The sequence below is a fragment of the Carcharhinus amblyrhynchos genome, chromosome 6, assembly GCF_965287045.1.
Source record: "Carcharhinus amblyrhynchos chromosome 6, sCarAmb.v2.hapA, whole genome shotgun sequence".
Taxonomy (NCBI): domain Eukaryota; kingdom Metazoa; phylum Chordata; class Chondrichthyes; order Carcharhiniformes; family Carcharhinidae; genus Carcharhinus; species Carcharhinus amblyrhynchos.
In genome coordinates this window covers 86,211,330-86,236,890 of record NC_137329.1, presented here as the reverse complement: position 1 = coordinate 86,236,890, position 25,561 = coordinate 86,211,330, and the positions used below count along the sequence as shown (strand labels likewise).

Here is a 25,561-nt window from a genome sequence, read left to right as displayed (position 1 = left end):
TTAGTAAAATAAATCCAATGTGACCATTAATGTACCAGGCCCTCTTACACACAGAAGAACACTAGGTGTTGTTCACTGCAGAGATTCCTGTGATCATATGGTATTCTGTCAGTCTCAATATTTTCAGTGTGTATTCTTTGCCTGAATCCTTAACCAGTGCAAGTGCAACTCAAAATGCATGACTCACACAGCACCTTCTAAACAAAGCAACAAAGATGCACAAAAAAGAAACAAAATGACATGAAACAAACTGTCTCCACTATATTTATTGGAAACAATTACACATTACACTGCTGCATGTTGCTTTTTAAGAAATAATTTAAAAAGATATATTGCCTTCTTTCATCTTTGAAGCTCTTCAGTAGCCTTTTCACCATCCCAAGGGCAGGAACAGGTAGCCTGGACACCAAAACCACGCCAAGATGCTGTTGTCAGTCCACATTCACTCACACAAAGGAGACAGCTTTTGCTCCAGATTCATATTTCCAAATCAATCCAAGGCCTCATTGCTGGTTTCCCTTTTCAACCTTTGGTAGGACTAATTTCAAACTAGGTCACACATAAAAGAAGCCAATTTCAAAGCTGGGATCTTTAGATTGTCTGATTTACAATTTAAATACACAGTAGTACAGGGACCTGTTTCTCTTATTACTAACAAATAATTCAGTTACATGTTTTGTAATACAGGTCACGTCCAAGGGGAAGAAATCCATCAGTAGTGTACAGATCAGAATTAACACACACACAGTTCAAAGGAACAATGCATATCACTAATACCATTCCTAAAATCTACTTGTCAACCAAATGATTACTATACCTTTCAAATTACAAACTCCAGCATTGGAGAGGAACACTTTATGAAGTGGAATATGAAGGTTGTGGAAGAATAAGAATCCCTTAGAAATTAGTTCATTCAGGGCAGTACAGTACATACCATATAGTACATCAATCAATCTGCACCCTATATGCATTATACAACCTTACTAATGGAAAAAATATTTTGTAGGGTTGTTAAACAAATAACTACTTTTCAAGTTTTAAGCACATGCAAATTTAAACCAACAAATTTATGACTTTATTTGCATTGCAAAAAAGGCACAAAATAGGCATTGAACAAATAATGTTAAAAAAAATCAATTGTTCTAATTATAGTTTCATCTCCAGGACCTACTCTGCTGAAATAGAGAAAGAGGGCAATTAAATTCTGCAATTAGGAACAGATTTAAGTTGCATACAAGGTGAAATTTAGCCTATGAAAACTTGGGAAAGCAAAGTTTCTAATTTGGGACAGAGTTAAAGTCCTATGAAAATAGGGTTCAAATTCAAGGGATGGTAATATCACTTAAGTGGCTTCAATCAGCTGAAGTTATATTCCAGCATAGAAATCACTGAAGACTGCATAGTAGCCATTAGAAGATAGGATTGCTTAGAGTTTGACTTTGAGGTGCCAATGGTACTTTAACATGTGGGGATGTATCAGAAATTAATCCCCACTGACCTGAGATTCACAGCACATAATAAGATGTCATCTTTTTGCCAATTGACCTCTGATTTTGTTAAAGTATACTTCACAAGATGATTTTACATGTAATAACTGCAAATGTTACTGCAGATTGTTACTTAAAATTAGTCATAAAAACATCTACTAATCCTACAGAACAATACTAAAAATTCAGCCTGTCCTTTAGGTTTTTCAGTGGGTCTCCTTTTTTTGAACTGTTGTCAGAGGCTGATATCTGAAGTTAACCTCAACAGGTTACAAGATTCTAGTAGTGATGACTTTCTCCCTCTTGGGTGGAATCTCAACCCTGCATTTGGAGGGAACTGAGTGAACATTGTCCATTCAGTGCACACCCCTTTCCTTCTAACCTGTGGATGTGTTAGTTTCACAGCTAACTTTTCTGTGAGCATTTGTCCTCATACACAGTTGATCCAGCTCTTAATTTTGTATTAAACACATTTAACAGGCATCACTCTTTGGGTAATTTATTCCCTGCGTACTGCCCAACAAAACGTAAACATTTTTATAAGGTGGTGGGGGGGGGATTTTTAAAAATCTTATTTGGGCTCTTAGAAGACACTCATGGTTTCATACCAAAGGCCAATGTGGAAAACATGCAGTTGGTGTCCTCATGTACTTGGCTTATGTCTTTCATTCAGTGGAGTGTGAAAAGGGGCAAAAAGGTACAGGTCAAGAGAGTGAATACACGGACCTTGAACTCTTTGAAGTGAATGTCATTGTGAAAACCTGAATGTTTTCTCACTGACAATGACAATGACAATTTAAAAAAAAGAGCTTGGCTTCTCTTGATATTCTGATAATTCAAAACTGTAGTATGCTACAGCTCTAAAAACATTAACATAATTTGTACTACAACAGAATATTTTTTGGTAGTGTAGAGTTATAGTTCCAGAGAGTGAAGGTTGTGGTGAGTAAGCACAGCTATATCACACTGATTTACAAAAATTGGCATGGGTCTAATTATCATTCCAAGTTCCTAAAGAAAATTGTACTTCCAAGAATCAAACAAAGTTAAAGTTGTTATTAATAGATTGCAAGGTTTTGTTTCCATGTTTATAGAACTTCTTACATCTTAAACATTTAAAAGTGAAATTGTTGGTAGTGCAATCAAAAAATTCAAATTGGAAGCTCACATATTTAAGTAGTGCTCGAAATAAAGGAAAACATACATTACAAACTCAAAAATATACATTTCCTAATCATGGTAACATGCTCCACATTCAATGAATTGTCAGCAAATTGGACAGTAGAATAAAACTGCTTTAAATCATCAGTCTTGGTATGTGGCATCTAGAGTCATTGGTATTAGTGTGCTGTTTTCATAAGGCATCAATGCATACATTATACAACCCACTGGTTGTGCATTATACACAGATTTTTCTGACCTGGACTCAACAGGTAACCCCAAAGCAACAGCAAGCAAAGACACAGATAAAGAAAACCATAGCATTCAATGCTTTCCTTTATATTGGAGAAAAATTACTTGTTTCCAAGAACTTGCCACTGAAAGTGAGTAGAGAGTTTGTTTGTAATCCAACAATGGGAAAAATTTGGAGAAGGCCAAGGGATTTGTGTGCCTGTTGGTACAAGAGCATAATTCTACAAGGCAAAAAGCAAAACTAGCAGGCACAGCATAATGCCTTGATTCGGTACTATATGGGAATTCCCATTAAAGACATTATACTTTTGGTGTAAATGCTGAGATAATACCTCTAGAGCTGCTGATTTGCTTTATTCTAGAACATGATCAGCTTGCCCTGTGGAGAATTGAGAAAGACGCTCGTCTTGTGTACATGACCCTGAGATTGCAGTTTACTCCAGTTAAATACAATGGTATTTTGCAGGCTACAATGTCAACAGCGTTAATATTTTAAACTCAATCTGTTCTATTAGATAAGGAACAGGAGTGGGGGGAGGAAGGAAAAAGATAAAGGTTCTCAGTATGTATCCACTTTCAATAAAGAACTCTTGGGTCAGCTGCTAAATTTAAGCATGGGATATCAAATGATGGGGATGATTCACCAACTGATTTGAAGTCAGTTTTGGACCAGAAAAAAAACACAAAACCTCTGTTCATGAAATCACAAGATCTAAAATCTTCCTAAAACTAAACCTTACTATGAAATGACTAGGACCAATATCTGGAATTGCCATTGTTATCCCCAAGATTCTGAAGTTATTAGCTCCTCAGATTTCAATACTCAATATTTCATCAGTCTGATAGTGTTGGATTTAGAGTCAAAGTGAAAAGACTGGTGCAGTAATGATGTTTTGCCTTTAAATGCCTTTCATGTGCTTTTTAAGTATGATATAGAAATACATTTTCCTCCATGACTACTCACAGGCAGGAATATGTACCCTAAATATCTTCCTAGTGTGCTGGTGACATCCAGTGACAGAACATTAATATTGCACTTTTTTAATGCTGACAACTTGGCTTATTTAACACAATGTGATCCTTTGTGGTGAATGGTTGCTATGCTGAACATAATATAAATTTAATACTCCAGCTGGACATTCTGGAAAATATGTATCACTTAAAGTAGTTTAATGGAACTTAAATATAAAAGTATTTATGGTGTGATGGACTTTGCAAACTGTTTTAACTTCAGTTGCATCCAGTTTGCTCTTTACACATCCAATAACATCACTTATTCAATAAGGAGCTCTCGTCAAACAGTTCAGCCCAATTGAGAATACCCTCACAGGAATGTTTTAACTTGGACTACAAGTTAATAACCATAGAAATGTTTCACAATGTTTCCATCCATGGACTAGGAAAGAAACAGAACAGTAGCTCAAATGACATTGAATTGTGATGAACTGCAGTGGTGGCATACTTCAACTGGAAGGTAACGAAAGCAGAACTGTAGTGACAACTTTCACAGCAGTCTCTGTTCTCATTTTACTGCATGATACAAATAACTGTACTCATTCAGCAGAAAATACCTTTTCTTTAAAAAGGCAAACATTCAAAAATTGAAGACAAGAGCATGCATTATTTTCAACATTGTTCTGAAAAAAGAAAATCTACCAATCAGCAATTTATTACCCACTCTATCCAGCTGGAGGAGTGTTAAGAAGGCCTCATGTTAGCTGTCTTAGGGCTGCATAAAACTTAAAACAGTAAAAATTCCAGTCAAAAAGTTTAATCAAAAGTGAATGTGCTGGAACTCAGGTTGACGTTAAAATCATAGCTATGTCAGGGTGATCATGAATTTTTGTGGCTGAAGGTAGTGGATTGTACTGGAGTGCAGACACACTCACTGGACACCACAAAGGCTTAAACAAGTTTTTTTAACCTTAGTTCACTACAGATTTACTCTCTCTCTCTTCAGGTGACAACAGACTTCCAGGAGATTTTAGTCTTTTTTTACAAGTAGGTTTGCTGCTTGTTGCTTTAGTCACAGATAGATAGCAATATGTTAAAGTTTGTGCTGGAAAATACTTTCAATACTTTCTTGAAAAAGTATTTCCAGAAGAATCATGTTGGATTTTCAGCACAATAACATCAGCTCAAGTGATACTTAGACTTTGATACAGTTCATGTCTGGATCATACGTTTGTCAACTGAAAAAATAAATTTTGATACAGAAATAGCCCTCTAATTTACTGTTACTCTTCAACCAGTTGGGTGTGATGTATTCCATTGCCTTATGATAGCAGAGATAAGAACAGTCTTTCATCAAAACAAACTGATGGGGGAGAAATCTCTTTCATGTCACACAATAGGTTACACAGCACAAAAAATCTCTTGTATAGGGTATGTGCTATTACCAGTGACTTCACGGATGGGAATATTCTGGGTATATTCCCAGAACTTGTTGATTGAAATAAGAACGACAAAATGATGCCAATTTTTACAACTACAAAATAACAATTAAAGTTTTGCAATAACACAACTCAGTGTGAAGCATGCAAACAATAAACTGTGACAGACCACAACACTGGCAGGAAAACGTTCATAGATTTTGTTATCATCATTTGTAATAACAGGAAAGACAACATCTCTGACAATGGAAATACTTGGTTTTTTGGTCTGTGTAACTAGAAAGAGAATTGATATCATGTAAAGGATAATAGACAAAGGCTAACATAATCCATGTGTTCCTCACCGTTATTTCTCTTACTGTCCATGCCCCTCACATTTGTTCCCTTATTACCATAGTCTGCTCAGCCTGACCCTCACAGACTCTAATTAATACTGATCCACAATGGCCTGCTTGAGTAGCATGGGAAGAGATCCGCCACACTCTCTTTTTATGGCTAGTTTCCATCCATTCCAAGGTTTGGCTTTAATTTTTCTGAAGCTATAGGGTAACTCCATACACCAAATGATTTAGTAAACTACTCACAAAATTAAGATTGATATGTGAGAGCCTATGGGGGTTCTTGGATAGGTTTATCAAGTCACACTCAAGACTTCATACCCAAAAGGTAAATGTTCCAAGCCCTCACACACAATTTGGAAAACTGCTTGTAGCCTATTTAATCAATGTTGCCCTAGAAGACACAGTATTCTGAAAATTATGCTAACTTGATTTTTGCACAACAAAAGCACCAATTTAATGATACTGTGACCCAGAAGCTCACGGGCCATACAATAATAACAATAATCATCATGGTCTTAAAAAATGTGGCATATCAAGCAATCTCCAGTCTCATTTAGCACCAGCCTCCAACATTAAGTACTCTATTTTATGAAAAAGGTACAAATCAAAACGGCATCCATTAACAAGTTAAATACAGGAACAAGTTAATAAATAAAAATGCAAACACACACCTTTAGCAGCGGAACTGCAAAGTGTTAAGAGTGACCGACACTCAATTCACAACTGTCAATATCACCACTATGCAATTACAGTGGCACACTCTGGCCATAGTAACACTGTAGTCTAGGAATGCTAATTATGCCAAAATCCATTTTTTTCTTTTTAAACAACCATAACATCATCTCCAAATAATAAATAATAATTTTCCTAACAAAGGTCATCCAATAAATTAAAAATAAAATCTAACATATAAGTGCACCATATATTGAAACATTGGTTTGGACTTAAACTTACAAAATAAATGCATCACCTCATGCTGCCAAAATTGCTGAAACACACATTGAAATCAATTCCTGTGAGTGATCACAGATGCTGAGTGACTGATGTTGATCGTATGTAGGTTAATTCCATTAGTCCTTTTTTTGCCCCCTTTTCTCACTCTCCTACTTACATTTCAGAGGCAAACCCAAGCAACTGTTAGCTATCCTGTTTCACAGAAGTTAGTTAGTTTTCATACTCCAAAGTAATAGACGATGGAAGGGGAAAGTAAACAGCAAAGGAAGTCTTCCAGACAGGTTTACGCTCTGTGCTTCTTGTGTTGTGTTTCTCAACATTCTCTCCTTTTGTTCCCACCATCCAAAGGAATTGGGCTCGGCAGTGAAGCAACAGAGTAGGAAGCTCAGGGCTTTCCCGGTGGTGCATCAGTACCAGAGGAATCCTGCTTCTTTCTCCAGTGGGTGACATCCTGTGGCATGACTAGGAATGGGGAGGAGGCTTAGAAAGACATCTGAGAGGGACACATTTTGATCTGGAATGTGAGTGCTCTTGCTGGAGAGCTACATTAGGACTGTAAATTTAAAAAGAAGCAGTAAGAAATATATGTACTGACAAAGCCAAGTGGCACTGTAAATAAATCCAGATATAATAAATACCAAACAATGAATTTTTTAACCAACTGCAATTAGTTTTTATCTTTCAATATCTCTTTCTTCCCTCTTTTCATGAAGACATTTGTTGTCATTCTAAACTGATCCATCCAGCACGAGACTGACAGGATCGCCCCCTCTTGCATCACAACCAAGACAGATACTGTCTTCATCTACAGTCCTTTTCTAGAGGTGTGTTTGAACAGCAAATGAGCAGAAATCCTGGCCTAAGTGTGGTCTTGTTAGTCCTGGAGGATCCAAGCTAACTGTAATCTGTACTGCCACACTTACCACAGACTAAAGTTGGAAACTGTGTAACTCCTAGTTTATAGTGCTCAGTTCATCACTGTGTTAATCAACTGAGGCATGTAGAAGTCAATACACTGCAAATATATTTCTCAATGTACTTGCAGTACAAACATCACCACTGTTAATCTATCAAAGTGAACATCACAATAATCAACAACACAATTTTTTTCACTGACAGTGGCCATTGGCAACAATAAACTCAATGAAACTTTGGCTCATAGTCAAAATTATTACCAAAAGAGTGAGATTATTGAGGAGTTCCAAAGCAGTTATTTGGTTACAGAATTCAGATGATTGTTATAAACCACCTGAGGTTACAATGACTAATTAAGAACTCATTAGATAGCTTCAAAAATGTACAGTAAACAGAATTTGTTTTTGGCACATAACTAGGTGCTTGCTGAATGTACAGCACTGGCGAATTGCAATCTGCCCTTCCCACATTTTTCCACCCCTGGTGCTCCATAGAATTTTTGGTAAAATGAACAGAATTTTGCTATTTTTCAGAATACCACCTTCGCTGCATGCAAAAGACAAATCATTTCACATGTAAATTAGATTGTTAGAAATTATTTATAACTGGGTTATATATAGCCATAAAATAAATGCAAACGGAAATAGCCAGTTGTTAAAATTAACCATGAAGATTGTGAATAGTGGCATGCAGTTTCAATCTGAGATATGGAGGTTGCATGTTATGGATTTACAATGACATTGGGACAGAATGTGCTGTCAAAATAATGACAAAGCGAATGTTCTATTTTGGAAAGGCAAGTGGTAAAACATAGAACGGGATTCTAATCTGTGTAAATAATAGTTTATAAAGTGGACATTACAAACATGCATCTCTAAACCCAAAAACTACAGCTGAACATTACCAAAATCATGACAAATAAACAATTAACAGCTAATGGTGCTCACTACTATAGCCAAGGAACAAATGTGTGGTTAAATGTGAATGTACAAATGTTGCTGTCCATGTTGTACCACATTGGCATTAACTTTGTGGAAGTGTTTTCTCCCTTAACCTCCCAGTTTTGTTTTTAGGTTTTGCTGTGATTACCCATCAATTTCACATGAAGCTTGTCAAAGAAAGTTAAGTTTTGCCATTAGCAATAATTAGTATTCCTTTAGTTTCAAGTGTGAGCCATTTCTGCATGTTGGTTAGCATTGCTGTTCACAGCGTCAGGGACCCAGGTTCGATTCCGGCCTCGGGTGACCATCTGTGAGGGGTTTGCACATTCTTCCTATGTCTGCGTGGGTTTCCTTTGGGTGCTCTGGTTTCCTCCCACAGTCCGAAGATGTGCGAGTTGTCCTTCAGTGCCAGGTGGATTAGTAGGGTAAATAAATGGGGTTATGGGGATAGGGCATGGGCAGGATTGTTGTCAGTGCAGGCTCGATGGGCGAACGGCCTCCGTCTGCATTGTCGGGATTCTATGAATTGCCAATTAACCCCTCTGGCGCAGAAAATTAACTAAAAAGTAATGCATTTCCTATTGACATATCCAAAACAAACCTATCACACATGGTGATATTTGTTACAATTCTTTTCAATGGGTTCCTTCACATTTCCAATCTTTTTGAAGGATTTAATCTCAACAATAAAATTTATTATATAAATATTGTATTGTTTCGAGCACTGTAGTTTGCTTGCATCTAGCTGCCATTTTGAATGCTGAATCAATTATTAATTTTAAATCATAAATGGATAAGCGACTTAGTTGGTTGTTAAATTTGCTAGCTGTCTTCGACAATGGGTATAATGAGAGAAGGTCCATCCAGTTGATGGCATACATCCACTGATACCGAAGGTAACTAATATAGAGAATTAAGGCCACATGATTGGTAGTGAATAATACATGCTAGAAATAAGTTAATATAGTGCAGAATCAGCCAGAGTTAAAAATAATGACAAGGGGCTGAAAGGGATCAAATACAAATGATCAGTGACATGACTAAAGATACTTCGTAATGGTTCCAGGTAAAATGACTTGAGTTGCAATCGTTTTCCACGGATGTTGCTAGACCCAAGGAGCATTTCCTGATTTTTTGTTTTTATTCATTAGTTGAGCCTTAGACCATGGCACAGTGTGTCTTGAGAATAAAAACATAGGAGGATTTACAGTTGCTTCACTTGATGTAAAAACAATGAGACTTTTTGAAATTGTAACTACAATGCCAAAAGCACAATACTTGGAAACAGTTTTGAACATTAAAAATAAGAACAGGAAGTGGCCATTCAGACTCTTGAATCTTTAGAGTTTAGAAAAGCCAGAGGGGATCTCATAGAAACTTATAAAGCTCTAACAGGATTAGTCAGGGTAGATTCAGAAAGAATGTCCCCAATGGTAGGGGTCCAGAACTAGGAGTCATTATTTGAGATAAAACTTTTAGGACTGAGGTGAGGAGAAATTTCTTCATCCAGACAGCAGTGTATCTGTGGAATTAACTACCACAGCTGAGGCCAAAACATTGTGTGATTTCAAGAAGAAAATAGATATAGCTCTTGAGGCGAAAGGGACCAAGGGATATGATCAAAATGAATGGTGGAGCAGGCTGAAAGGGCCAAACAACCTATGCTGCTTCTATTTTCTATGTTTCTAGGTAACACTGCCATTCAATGTCTTTATATGTCTATTTTTTTGTCCACTTTCTTAACATATCTAAACTCTTTTGCAGGCTCTTTGTATACTCCTTAACTTGCTTCTCTACCTGTCTTTGCATTGTCAGCAAATTTGCAACTGATTCCTTTATTCATTTCAATATTATACATCGTAAATAGTTAAGGCCCAGCTCAGATCTCTGCAGCACTCCATTATTTACAGTTTGTCAATTTGAAAATGATCCATTTATTCCAACTCTGCTTGTTGTAAGTTAGCCAGTCTTCTATCTATGCTAATATACCATCCCCAACAACATAAGTACTTATTCTATGTAGTTACCTTTTATGTGACACCTTGACTTTTGGAAATCAAGTCATCCTTTGCCAGTTTCTAAATCTTTTGACCTACCATTAATCTTAACAGCAGAGCACAACTTTTCTTTCAGTTTGACACTAACTTTAAACACCTTAATCAGCTGCAGATGATGCATCCTTCTGGTGGAGTCTTTCTTTCTCAATGGAACATGTTTTTGTTGAGAGTTATGAAATATCTCCTGAAATGCCTGCCACTCCTTCTCTACTGTCTTTTCTTTTAACCTATTTTTCCAGTCCACTTCAGCCAATTCTGTTTTCATTCTCTTGTAATTGACTTCATTTGAGCTCAGGACAACTCGTTATGGACCCACATTTCTCACTTTCAACCTAAGTGTGAAATTCTATCGTGTTATGATCATTCTTGTCTAGAGGATCATTTACTATGAGATTATTAAATAGTCCTATCTCATTATACATTACCAGATCCAAAATAGCCTGTTCCCCAATAAGTTCCAGAACATACTGTCTGAAGAACTGTCCCGAATATATTCAATGAACACATTCCCTAAGCTACCTTTGCCAATTTCATCTGTCCAAATGATGTGAAGATTAAAGTCACCCACAATTATTGCCGTATCTATTTTGCAAGCCCCATTATTTCTTCATTTATACTCTGTTGTGAGTAGCTGCTATTAGGGACCTTGCCTATTACTCCCACCAGTGACATTTTTTCGTTATTTGTTATCTTCATCCAAACTGATTCTCCATCTTGATCTTCTGAACCAAGGTCATTTCTTGCCATTGTACTGATGTAATCCTTTAACCCTTGCTATCCTCCTAGTTATACAATTCACTAGGACACTGGTCCCAGCAGGTTCAGGTAAGGCCATCCCAACAATACAGATCTTTTCCCTGTACAGGTGCCTGTGCCCCATTAAATAAACCTAATATCTCCCACATTAATCTTTGAGCCAAGCCTTCAACTCTTGATTTCATTTACCCTAAACTAATTTGCTTGTAGTTCAGGTAGTAATCCAGGGATTATTGTTTTTGTGATTCTGATTTCTTTAATTTAGGCCCTAGGTGCTCAAACTCCCTCAGCAGAACCTCTTTCGTAGTCCTACCAATGCCACAAAAACCTCCAAGAAGAAAGTGCACAGCTAACCTTCCCTTTTCCTGAAGCATCACCATATTCAAAACGCAGACAACAGCTCATCAACTCTGAGCCAAAATTCCTCAGATGTGGTTCTCTTGGAAGATACAGGTGTTTACCAGCTCCCACGTGCTACAGCTGTTACACATCACCTGCTCTGTTGTCATTACAAGTGTTTTAGTTAATTAGAATATCACTCAATGATTATTTGTAGTTACAGCAAGTAACATAACTATTAAGCTACAAGTTTAACACCAAACTTGCATCTCTCCAGCAACAAATTAAACTACTGGCCCCATTTATAGAGAAATACAACTTAAAACTCGCCAACCACTCACCTACCTGTTCATCTAATTAATGCTTCAGGGTTTCAGCTCTTGCCTCCTGCTCCCTCTGTCAGAGCTCTTTTTGTCAAGATAGCACCTCCTCCCTCACCTGCCAAATTCCCAAGCACACACTCTGTCTCGACTCACATTAAGTCATGAGCTGCTACCTTTATTCTTGCTTACCTTTGCTGAAGTATTTTTTCTTCCCCATTGTCTTCAGTTGGAACTTTCCACACCATCCAAAGCCAATACAGTGCAGTGACCTCAGCTTGCAAACAGCACCACATTGTAGGGGTAATCCAGGAGGAGTGTGAGAGCAGACTGCAGGAATGCCTTTTCTCCCTCTTTGTTTGGGGAGGGGAGGAGGGGGGAAGCAGCTGTCCCACTCTGCTGTATCCTTTCCCACAATTATCAATCAACCCCAGTGTCATTGTTGAAACAGCACGTTGAGGATCAAGCATGAAACTGCAACACTACATGAGTGCCAAAAACACTGTGTTACCTCAATGTTTGTAATGCTAAAAACACAGCCGAGTATGTGACGTCTGTTGAATAGCAGGAAGAGAGCCTGCAGAAACCATGCATTTACAAGACTGAGGAAAACTTGCACCAAGTCATTGAAATCAAATGACTGAATGAGATTAAAAATATAAAACACGGCAAGGTTAGTTCCCTTACATAGCTCCATAAATAAAGACAACATTGTTTTATACAGCATGGATTTACCTGCAAAACTGAAGGGATATTAATATGGGATCATCATTCAAAGATTTCTAATGAATATTTCAATTCATGAAGTAAAGTTATAACAGTTGTAATAAACATTTTAAATATTGGAACGTACAAATTTCATTCAGTGAGCCTTAAACCCCAACACATAGCCCAGCTCTTGCATCATTCCTTCAGAGAATTGTAGTCACACAATTACATACCATCACATCATTGTAGTCCAGTTTTCCATACTACTTACTAGTCTATAATGTTCTTCAGAATATCAGGATAAACTCAACTTGTTGGGTGTAAACATTGACATTCTTATTTTCTATAAGTTAGTCCATCTGCATCTCATTAAAAATCTTACATTTGGCACTTCCTGTTTTCAAAACATTAAATTGTGTTACTATTTTTATTGCCAGTTAATCTCCTGTCACACAACAGATGGTATACCAGTTTAGTACAAAAACAGAAAATGATGGAAAATCTCAGCCGGTCTGACAACATCTGTGGAGAGAATAGAGCTAATGTTTTGAATCTGGATGACCCTTCGTCAGAGTTGAAGATAATAAAAAATAGGATGAGATTTATACTGTTAGAGTGAGCAGTGGCGGGGGGGGATGAAAATTGACAAAATTGTCAAGGATGAAAAAGCAAAGGGAATGTAAATGGTGGTGATCATTGTTAAGAAGGGTGCTGGCTATTAACAAATCAGAAGGTGTAAATGGTTGTTCTTTGACATTTCCTTTCTCTTTTTGTCTGTGACATCTTTGTCAATTACCCCTCCTCACCCTAACAATATAAATCTCGTCCTATTTTCTATTGTTTCAGTTCTGACGAAGCGTCATTTGGACTCAAAACATTGGCTCTATTCCTCTCCACAGATGCCATCAGACCTGTTGAGATTTTCCAGTATTTTCTGTATTTGTTTCAGATACCAACATCTGCAATAATTTCATTTTATACTAATTTAGTACATTTGCCTAAATTTTCTGAATTGGCACTCACAGCAAGATAATCTAATGTGGTATCACTGTATATTGGAAACTTACACATTGGGGTGGAATTCTCCCAAAAAACTAAGTATCATAACAACAAGAAAACAGGAGCGATCCATGCCGGGGTCTCAGGCAAGCAATCCTCCAACACTCAGTCATTTTTTTGGAGAGTTGGGAGTTCCACGCTGGTATGGGGGCTGGGGGAGAGGGGGTAACTAAACACACCAGTGAGCCTGGCTTCAGAAAGCTTGAGCACTGTTTTGCAAGGGTACCCCGATCTCACAATGAACTGGGACACCCCCTTCCTCCCCCACTGCGGAATCCAAAACCACCCTTCCCCCTTTAGTGGCATATTCCCTCAACCCCTCCCTGTCACAGGTCATCAGGATCAGGGACCTCCTGATGGGTTCCCCCTGCCTGACCCCTGACATGTCCGGCCATCATGACCCCTCACATACCTCCCAGTTATCACCGCTGTACAAACACCAACCACCCCCCACCCCAGCCCAACCGACAGAATCTGGCTTAGCATAGTCCTCTGTCATAGGCCCACTCAGGCCCCACCCCCCTCGGCATTGTCTGGGCACATTGCTGGTGCCCAACTGGCACACGGTTGGTGCCCACTGGACACTGGCAGTGTTCAACTGGCAGAGGTTGCAAATCTTCAGTTTCCACCAAAAAATATAGGATCATTGAACCTGATCCCAAAACACCATTAGATCCCACTAAGCAATGTAATAGAACCATAAAATCCCAACAGTACAGAAGGAGGCCATTCGGCTCATCGAATCTACACCAACTCAGCATCTCAGTCAGGCCCACTGGCACGCACTCTATCCCCATAACCCCATACACATTCCCTGCTAATCCCCTTAACCTACATATCTTGGGAAACCAAAGGGCAATTTAGCATGGCCAATCTACCTAACCTGCACATCTTTGGAGTGTGGGAGGAACCAGAGCACCTGGAGGAAACACATAGAGACACAGTGAGAACATGCAAACTTCGCACAATCAGCTGAGGCTGGAATTGAACCTGGGTCCCTGGCACTGTGCAGCAGCAGTACTAACCACTGTGCACAACTTGACTCATTTAATCAATCATCCTGATAATAGCGTAAATTAAATGGAATAACATTCCAGATGTTACTGGACTTACCACAAACAATCTGGTTGTACAACTCATAAAAATACACACACAAGCTGGATATTACTTCTGTAAAAAAAAAGCTCATTATTCCTACTTACCTTGCTAAAGAAATGTGCTTATTACCAACTGATAAGCATGACAAAGAATGTGGCCATGTTGCGTAGGTGAATGATACTAAGGTTGTTGACAATAGGATGGTATGGACTAGATACTTTATTATGGATATAATCTTACTAAGCTTAAGTGAATGTTAAGTAAGTCAGGATATGATGATGTTTCGCTGTCCAATGCTGCACTGTATAACACGGCATCCTGTTTCAACGCTCATGTAAACAGCAAAATAATCAGTGATTTTCTAATCTTATAAAGGAGTAACAGGGTGATTGGGTAGTGTGTTCAGTGTCACAGCATTATACCTGGTTTAACATTTTTCCATACTCGTTTTTGTTGAAAGATTTAAATGAACAGAGATACACAGAGAAGCTGTGGGTAGGGATGTTCCAAAGATACACCACGAGAGCGCACAAGTCGACAAGGGTTATCATTTCAGCCACTACGGTAAAAAACATTGTGTCAGGAGTGTGAATGTGAAGAGCTGAAGCTACACCATGAGTGAGTTAATGAACCACGTTCAGGAATAAATCCCAACATGCAGCGAGGCAGGTGAGAAAGCAGATTGTCACAATGCAGCAGAGATAAAATGAGACACTAACAATGTGCATTTCATGGATAATGCATGCTTTGGACTGGTTCAGAGGCAACTAATGCTTTACCTTTCAGTCTCTGAGTCACATCCTCTGTCTAGTTGTGAGCAGTGTGGCGATATGGAGGCAGCAGACTGCTGACAATCTACAAAAAACTGACAAATTAGACAAATATACAGAGAGATGACACAGCAAAGTGGGTTAGTAAATTAAAAGATAAGTGAGAAATTTAGTGAGGAGTTTCCCAACTTTCCTTCAGCTGCACGGCTTAATTTATTCAAACTTGCATTGTTTGGACCCTTTGTCCAGCAGAAATATTATGAAACCAGGATTGTATATGCTAATGCCTAATCGGACCTTGGTTGAAAGAAAAACATACAAAATGGCCTACTATTGCTTTATATTGGAATTTAGGGTGAAATCTGACTTGTAGCATAGCATTATGTTTCTAACACCCCAGAGTGGCTGCAGATGCAATGTGAGATTTTCTTTTCTAAAATGCTGGTTTGGAGGAAGTTTCTTACCAGCCTGGTAACATAACTCCATTGTCCTGCCAAATTGAAGTCCTTAAATACAATTACAAATTTGCTGCATGTGAGTGACCAGTGGGATGATCACATTACCATTCGAGTCACTGTGTCCTTCTCAGTGAAGACATGTGGCAAGAGGTCTTACACAATTCCTCTAGATAAGGAACGCGTGTCCTCATGAATTCACTTCATAGCAATGGTTTGAAAGTGTAAACGTCTCAGGATCGGTCTTTAGCCCAACAGATAAGCAATGGGTATTGTGTGGTCCTGACTGGAAAAACAGGGCTATCAGTTGTAATACTGTTATTGTCTTTGTTGGTAATGACTGGGGCTCCGATATTTCAGCGGCATTACAAGGCAAGGGTTATTTTAAAATAAATTCCAGGCCCCTAATGAGCCGGATGTGTAATATTTCTGCAAGATCTGAGGACTGGTAAAACTGTTTTATTATATAGTGAGGCAGTATCCCTTACATCAGAGTGCCAGCCAATGCATTATCACTCACACGAGGTTCACAAATGAAGAAAGATGATCAATGAGACTATGTGCTAGAAGGCTGCCTCCAGCCACTGACAGTCTGCATCAGTTTTCAGGAAAGGGGAAAAGAACATGTTATTGATGAATGTTAGGAAGGTTTAATGGGGATGATATAGAACAGCTGATTGTCATTAGGACATGAATCATTTCTGTTGCAATGACATGAAGTGATGTAGTTATGCCAATGCTTTTCACATTTCTAATATATTGGGATTTCATTATTGACTGTGGTGTAAGCCACTCTCCTTCTGAATAATTGGTAAATTGAGATATAATTAAAGAGCAGTCATAAACTATTAGGAATTTAATGTATTACATGCCATTTCATTTTGCACCTTAAATGATCTTTAAGCAATTACATCAAATTGCCATTGAATATTTTGTTTTCTTGATAGAATTTAAAGAGATGTTGACTTGGTGGTGAGCAGTTCTAATAAAGAACAAAGAAAAATACAGCACAGGAATGGGTCCTTCAGCTCTCCAAACTGTGCCAATCTTGATGCCCTAACTAAAGTAAAAAAATCTTGTGCCCTTACTTGGTCTGTATCCCTCTATTCCCTCCCTATTCATGTACCCATCCAGATGATTCTTAAGTGTTACCTAGACAAACAACCTCCTCAGATTCCAGCCTCCCAAATTCAGCTTCTCCCAATCACAATCCCAATTCTTTGTTTAAAATACTCTAGGACACATGGCAAAAGAATTCACAGGCGTAGGATCTGCATTCACTAATCACCAAGTTGTGGAATATTTGCTCATAATAGTTCATCAAGGTTTCACCACTTCATGTATTCCATTGTTATACCATTGGACAACTGACCTACGCACAATATTAGGCTCTCATAAGGTTAGTACAGTAAGAAGTCGCCCAACAGGTTTATTTGGTAGCAAACACCACTAGCTTTCGAAGTGCTGCTCCTTTGTCAGGTAAGTGGGAGTTCTGTTTGCAAACAGGGCACAAAGACACAAACTCAATTTACAGAATAATGACTGGAATGTGAATCTTTACAGCTAATCAAGTCTTAAAAGTACAGACAATGTGGTACAATCTGGTGACTGTCGAGCGGTGTTCATCACCAAGCAAGTCTGTTCTCTTCCTGTTGGGGAACACTTCAGCTGTCACGGGCATTTGGCCTCTAATCTTCAGGTAAGAATTCTGCAAAGCGGCCTTCACGGCATATAGTTACTGAGCAGAGACTGATAGCCAAGTTCCGCACGCATGAGGATGGCCTCAACCGGGATCTTGGGTTCCATGTCACACTATCTGTAACCCCCCATGACTTGCCTGGACTTGCAAAATCTCACTAACTGTCCTGTCTGGAGACAATACACATCTCTTTAACCTGTGCTTAATCCTCTCTCCACTCTCATTGTCTGTACCTTTAAGACTTGACTAGCTGTAAAGATTGGGTGGCACAGTAGCACAGTGGTTAGATTGCTGCTTCACAAAGAACAAAATCAGCTCGGGAAACAGGCCCTTCGGCCCAACGAGCCCGCGCCGCCATCTCAACACCACCTGTCCCCCTCTCCACCCACGACCCCTGTCTAATGTTTTATGGCCATCCAGATTGAGGGAAACTGATTTAGGGACAATTTATTCCTGCCAATCAGCCTCACAGCACATCTTTGGGGTGTGGGAGGAAACCGGAGCACCCGGAGAAAACCCACGCAAGCACGGGGAGAATGCGCAAACTCCCACAGACACCGGCCCAAATCCATGTGTCTGCACAGCAATCAGCGATAGTCACTGAGCTGTCGTCTTGCCCAGTATCTGGTCCAGTTTAGGCACACACTAACGACATGAAGCACTAGGCCAATCTCGAACAACCAAGAGCAGCCCCAGTACGACCCATCGTGTGTATGCCCCTCGTTGGACACGAGGCGGACCGACTTAAAACCTGTGAATGAAAAGAGAAAAAACATTATTATCATACTATACCCATTTACCTTACCAGGGATGCCCCAATGCTAATAACCCTTATTTAAAACAATCTCCTATATCCACCCATCTCCAACCCAGTCATGTGCCTGTCTAAGTTACTCTTAAATGACTCTAGTGTGTTTGCCTCCACCACCTTACTTGGCAGAGCATTCCATACCCCCACTACCCTCTGTGTGAAAAACCTCCCTCTAATATCTGTGTTGTACCTCTCCCCCCTCACCTTAAGTCCATGGCCCCTTGTCCTACGTGTCTCTATCATAGGAAATAGCTTACCTCTGTTTACTCTATCTATACCCTTCATAATCTTATATACCTCTATTAGATCCCCCCTCAGTCGGCGTCTTTCAAGGGAAAAGCGCCCCAATTTCTTCAATCTTTCCTCATACCCCAGTCCTTCCATACCAGGCAACATCCTGGCAAACCTCCTCTGCACTCTCTCCAGAGTCTCCACGTCCTTCTGGTAGTAAGACGACCAGAACTGGACGCAGTACTCCAAATGCGGCTGAACCAATGTTCTGTACAACTGCAACATTAGACTCCAGCTCTTATATTCTATACCCCTTCCTATAAAGGCTAACATACCATAGGCTTTCTTCACCACACTCTCCACTTGCACTGCCACCTTCAAAGACTTGTGCACTTGCACCCCCAGGTCTTGCTGCGATTCACTACTCCTTACAGGCTTACCCTTTACCATATAACTCCCCCCTACATTATTCCGGCCAAAATGCATCACCTCACATTTATCCGGATTAAACTCCATTCGCCACCTATCTGCCCAATCAACCAGCCTATCAATATCCTGCTGTATTGCCAGACACTGCTCCTCACTGCCCGCCAAACCAACCATCTTGGTGTCATCAGCAAATTTGTTGATCAAACCACCTACTCCCTCTTCCAAATCATTTATATACATTACAAAGAGAAGAGGTCCCAGTACTGAGCCCTGCGGTACACCAGCTGCAGGGACCTGAGTTCAATTCCTGGCTTGGGTCACTGTCTGTGTGGAGTTTGCACATTCTCCTTGTGTCTGCATGGGTTTCCTCTGGGTGCTCTGGTTTCCTCCCACAGTCCAAAGATGTGTGTGTTAGGTTGATTGGCTATGCTAAAATTGCCCCTTAGTGTCCTGGGATGCGTAGGTTAGAGGGAACAGCGGGTAAATGTGTAGGGATATGGGGGTACGGCCTGGGTGGGATTATGGTCAGTGCAGACTTGATGGGCCGAAGGGCCTCTTTCTGCACTGTAGGATTCTATGATTTGCATTCCAATCATTATTTTGTAAATTGAGTTTGTCTTTATATGCCCTGTTTGTGAACAGAAATCTTACTTACCCAACAAAGGGGCAACACTCCGAAAGCCAGTGGCATTTGCTACCGAATAAACTTGTTGGACTTTAACCTGGTTTTGTGAGACTTCTTACCGTGTTTACCCCAGTCCAAGCTGGCATCCCCATATTATCAGTAAGGTTGTTGTACAGTTACAGCTGGTCAGGTGGGGTGTAGAACATTAAACCAGTTTGCTTGAACAGCAATAGATAACTTGGAGAGTAAGATGTGTAACCAGTATTAGAGCAATGGCAAGGGCGAAAATACAATCTCCCTTTGAGGAAATTATCTACGTTCCAGCTGTCAATAACTTGGCACAAACTCGAGACAAACAAAATGGAATCTCCACATTAGAGATGCCAACTGCAGCTAATTTTCTTTAACTGGACTTAGACATTTAAATCTAGTCAAATGCCAAATTAGTCCAACTTGTACCAATTCAGATGTTGGACAATTTGATGTCAGGAATATTTAAATAACACAGAGTATGCAATGTTTAAATCAGATTTGATGTGAATGGAAAATAGATTGCCATTGTTTTCCATGTCAGAATTACTTAGGTAATGTGTTTTTGTTAAGCTACAAGCTGAGTAACCATTAGCTTTTTCTGAAGATTGCAACAGAGCAAGGGAGTGTAACCCAAAGCATCTTCAAGTGGAATTGTCAAAGGTGGTGACAGGCCCATATGTGGGTCAGCGTGTCATGGGGCCTCTTGATTGAATGAACTGGTTTCCTCCTTTTCAACATCAAAAGTTGGTTTTCTTTCCTCAGAAATTGGAGGAAAATCGTATAAATAAAATCTGTTCATTGGCAGAGTTTCAAAAGCTAACATTAGTAACAATGAAATTATTTAATTGCGGAGTGTTTATTTGAATACAAGTTTATTATGTCTGGGTTGTTCAAACGCAAGAACAAACTGTTCCCTTTGTAAAAAACAAAATTTCAGTGACAGTCAGCAAAGCTCTAATAAAGGAACAAGGCTATTCCAGCAGCGAAGGCAACTCAGTGTCTACATGGTAATAACCATTCTACTGATACATTTGAACTTACTGCTCTTGAAATTACATTGGCCGGGGAACAGGACCTTCAACAATGATTGGTACTATCTTCTCCAAGTTCCACGGTTACTTTGGTGAAGTGGTGAAAACAGGCACTAGACGAGCGATATGTTCATAAAACACACCTGTTTGAAAATCTGGCTTTAGTACACAATTTTGATCCTCACTGCTGATTATCAGAATTTGAATTTGTCTGGAGATAGGTGTTAAAAATGATCCCTGAAGATTTTGTGCAAAGTATTGCTTCCACTGAAGGGATGGAGTGGGCTGGTTGACAGAGTTGCTGGTATCAGGAAGGCTCAGGGACTGAGTGCACAGATTCTCTGACATGGCACTAGAGGTTTCGGTGAAGGATATCAAGAGAAGGAGGGATATCCTGTATTCACAAAAGAGTAGGAATCCACCTCACCCATTTGTCCTTCTCTCCTGAAGCAATTGGTTACTGCCTTACCTGGTCTCATTTCCTCCTCCCTTTACACCAGTGGACCAAGGGGATCCCTAAAAGATGACTAAAAATCTTTCTCCTGATGATTCCTCTACAAGATAGAATAACAGTGTTCATTCTTTTTAAGTGAAGTCCTCAGAATTTCCAGCATAAATATTAGTAAAGTTTTGTTAAAGACTCAAAGTCTTCCAATGGGTCTCAAAATTCTTCATTAAACGTCAAGCAGGAAATGAATAGTAAAAGGTGATAAGTGCACTCAAAATCGTCTAATGACTAGTTTATTCCCAGTCAGCTGATCACTGTTAGGCCAGGGCGTTAGGTCAAAGTGCTAGGCATCAAAATGTCATGCAGACTAATTAATGAGCAGTAGTAGGCAACTGAAGTGGTAATCAGGTCCTAGCGCAAGATCCAACACCTTAAGCAAGATGGTATCTTGTCATTGTCTTGCATTTTAGCTTAAGACTCCATCCTGACACCGCCCCCCCCCCACACACCCTGCAAAACTCCCTCTCCCACCTGAAGGCTCCCTTGCACCTCAAATATCCAGGGAAAAATCACTGCAATGGCTCCAAGCTTCAGAGTGGTTGCAAGTTCCCTGGTTTGTCTGATATAATCTATTTATTCTGCTCTTTATATTTTACCACTTCCAGTTGTTCATCATTAGAGGCTTAATAAATAGATAGCAACTATCTGACAGAGTGATGATTTTTGGCACTTCTTTCACAGAAATGGGGGATTGGTACCAGCTTCAGGCAATAGATGCACCAGCCTGGATTCCCTAGCTTCTGTCCAATCACAAAAAAACCACAATATTAAACTATTCTGTGAGGGAGAGATGCTGGTAGAAATTTCTATCGTCTTTATTTTACATTCTGAGTTTTGCACCACAATGGGGCTCCACTGTGGACTGGAATTTATCCCCTTTGTGCAAAGGTGTTGATTTCAAGACATTGCTGACAAGAGAGGGAAAGTGCAGCTGAGTGGTTCAAAAACTAAACAGGCAATTTTTACTTCCTATCCTGGCTCTACGAGTGTCTGGGAATGTCTGTAGGGGGCAAAGAAAACCATGGACAAGGGTGTACAATCCATTCACTGTCATCAGTACAACCTCTCTGGACTAGACTTGAAGAAGGACCTCATGAGCTGGTTCACATCCTTTTTTTAATTCATTCACGGGGCATGGGTGTCACTGGCTGGCCAGCATTTATTGCCCATCCCTAATTACCCTTGTTGAGAGTCAACCACATTGCTGTGACTCTAGAATCACGTGTATTCCAGACGAGGTAAGAACTGCAGCTTTTCTCCCCTACAGGATATTAATGAACCAGATGGATTTTTCCGACAATCGACAATGGTTTCACGGTCATCAGTAGATTCTTAATTCCAGATATTTTTTATTGACTTCAAATTTCATCTACCCTGGCGGGAATCGAACCCAGGTCCCCAGAACAATAGCTGAGTTTCTGGATTAAGTCTAGCGATAATACCACTTGGCCATCACCTCCCCTTCACGTTCTAACACTACAAGTCAGGTTGAATAAAAATAGATGCCTCGTGGGACATGAGAGTGCATGCCTAGATTGTTCCCTCACATTAATTGCTTCAAAACAAACATGGCTAGCTTGGGATTCCCGAGGACACTGTTTTAGTGTACAGCACGGAGCAGCTAGAGTGGGAAGTGGTGACCTGACAGAACAGGACCCTGAAAAACAACAACATTAGAAATGTTTAATATCCGGTAACACATATTTACATGATGGGAAAGCAATGATGGAAGTACTTGAAATAAAGTACTCCCCTAGATTTTTCTTTGCTTGTCCATCTCAATTGGTAAATTAATTTGTTCCTGCATGCCAACCAATGAACACATTTATTTTTAAAAAATGATACAAATTAACAATCCAAATATATCACATTGAAACACATCATTACATGTGATGCTAATAATGTAATGAAAATGATGCATCACTCTTGTCCCTCCACACACCAAGAAAATTGTCAGAACACTCTGTCTTATTAAAGCAGCATGACTACCACACAGAAGTGTTTGAAAACAAATAATGCAAAATACATCACTCTGATCATCCTTTGTGTCCCAACCTGAGTGGGGGTGTGGGGAGGGAGGGACGGTAGGGTCATGGGGAGAGAGGGTGCAGGGAGGAGGGGAGGAAGGGGGGCCACGGGGAGGAGTTGAGGTTGTAGTGAGAAAGAGGGGTGTGGGGAGGAGGAGGCAGTAACAGTGTAGGAGTAGGGGAAAGAAAATCAGTTCAGGCTCTTATGCCTGACTGCTATCTAATGACTCCTCCTCTTGCACACGTACAGATGTCATTGGTACCTGCCCTCTCTGAACTTTTTTTTTGTTGAAAGCAGTGATTCATGTTGGCATTTCATTGGTGCTCAGAGGCCCCCAGAACTTTACTCAAGTGACTGCTTTATACTTGCGAGTCAAGCCAATCAGTGGGCCAGGTGTTAACCATGGCTTCCCAGGCTAAGTCACAGTCTCAAAATAGAATTGGGTAATTTACCGCCCAATCTGAGCTAACAATCAGCAATCATCGGGGGTAGGGGCCTGCTAATGGCCAGTTCCAGGAGGGAGATCAATTTTAATATGCAAATTGAAGATCCAGGAAACAGATTGCAATTTTGAAGTTCAAATGCCGACCACCCAATTTGAGCCAGATGATAAAATTCACTCCTATCACGTCATCTATTCAACCATCAGGCACTTTGTTGTTACCGGCATTCACACCACAGCTGATTTTGCCTTCTTTATTCAGGGAGACAGAAACCAGCTGTAATATTCCTACCGCTGCCCCAGAGGAAATCAGCAGCCTCGGCCCCGACTAAGGATTGAACCCTGGGATTATTCTGATCTTTAAGATGCAGCACCAAAACAGTTGCACATTTCCATACTGGGCAAAAAGTATCCTTGATATGTAGCAATATATGTACTTCGACAAAACATTTAACGGCATTGCAGACATAGGAGAAATATAAGATACAATGTGGACGGGATATTACGGCCTCGCTCGTCCCAAAACTGTAAAGTCCCGCCCGAGGTCAACGGATCTTCCCAATGTCTGCCCCTCGCCTGCTCCGATTCCCGTGGTGGACGGGGGGTAAAATTCCGGCCAATATGTATCTAATAAGGCAGCCAAATCAAATGAGGCAGGCAAAACATAATATAACACTGGGTAGAGTTGCAAGTTCCTTTACTTATTCAGAGCCCACCATACTTCTGCTTATAGCAGCAAATAAAAATATATAAACTTAAAAAACTGTAAAGTGCTAAAAAGAAAGGGCAGCCTTTTGGTCTCATTTGGCGCAAAAGATGACTTCATTGTCATCATTGCATGGTTGTTGAGAATACCTTTGGAAACTCAAGTTCTATCAAATGAAACCTGGAATTAGATTGTAAATATCACGCTAGAATTCAAGTTATTAAATTTGCAGAAATAAACAGCCCAAAATGATATTTCAGCAATGTTATCTGGTGTATGGACAGAACATTTCATGATCTGACATCACTATCAATAATCTTTGCTTCATTTTATATGAGTTTCCTGTTTCTCCACCTGCTGTTGGGATTATAACTTCAACTGGCTTAAATCTTATAAAATCAGAGTTATAGATTTGTATTATTACATCATAAATTTGCAACTGGAGGAAAAAACATTCAAATCCAAATGAGATTAAAATAGATGAAACTGTAGCTTCTTGAAAATATCAGATTCTGTTATCAAGGCAGGACAAGGATGCTGCTATGTGAGATATTAACGAAATAAGGCAGGACTCTGAGGCAGGTACAGATGGGGAGGAATGCAGACATGACTCCTGGACAGCACACACAGAGAACTTTGTAAGAAATTGTTGTTTCCAATTTAATTAACAAGCTACAGGAAGAATATAGAAACATATTCATTAGATTAACACCAAATCCTAGGCCAAAAACTGGAAAAACAGTGTCGAGATTAGAAATATTCTCTCCACTATAGCAACAGAAATTGTATCGTAGAACTTCTTAAATCTTACCTAGAACAAAAATTGGACTTGGAAGTAAAGTTGTCATTAAGTGGGAACCAAGGAATGGGACTAAGGCTGTCAAGAGAAAAGGTTTAGCTGTGGTAACAGACTCCTTAATCAATAGAAGGACAGTCACAAAGAGCAAGAAGGGAGGCCTAGTTGCTGTGAAAAGAGATTATTTTCAACAATGCATTGCCAGGCAAAACACTG

The 25,561-nt window shown here is 39.7% G+C and overlaps 1 protein-coding gene across 4 annotated transcripts in view; it reads right to left on the bottom strand.

Annotated features, from left to right (window-relative positions):
- Positions 1-236: 236 nt before the first annotated feature.
- The window catches only part of bicd1a (bicaudal D homolog 1a), a 240,415-nt gene continuing 215,090 nt past the window's right edge, over positions 237-25,561 (bottom strand). For 2 of the 4 annotated variants that reach the window (XM_080190860.1, XM_080190863.1), the window contains 2 exons: positions 15,561-15,646; positions 237-7,141 (listed from right to left, as the gene is read on the bottom strand). In XM_080190860.1, coding sequence (XP_080046986.1) covers positions 7,051-7,141; positions 15,561-15,646 — 177 coding nt within the window. In that variant the 3' untranslated portion in view covers positions 237-7,050. The remainder of the gene's footprint in view (positions 7,142-15,560; positions 15,647-25,561) is intronic. The other 2 variants (XM_080190861.1, XM_080190862.1) reach the window with 2 other exon arrangements.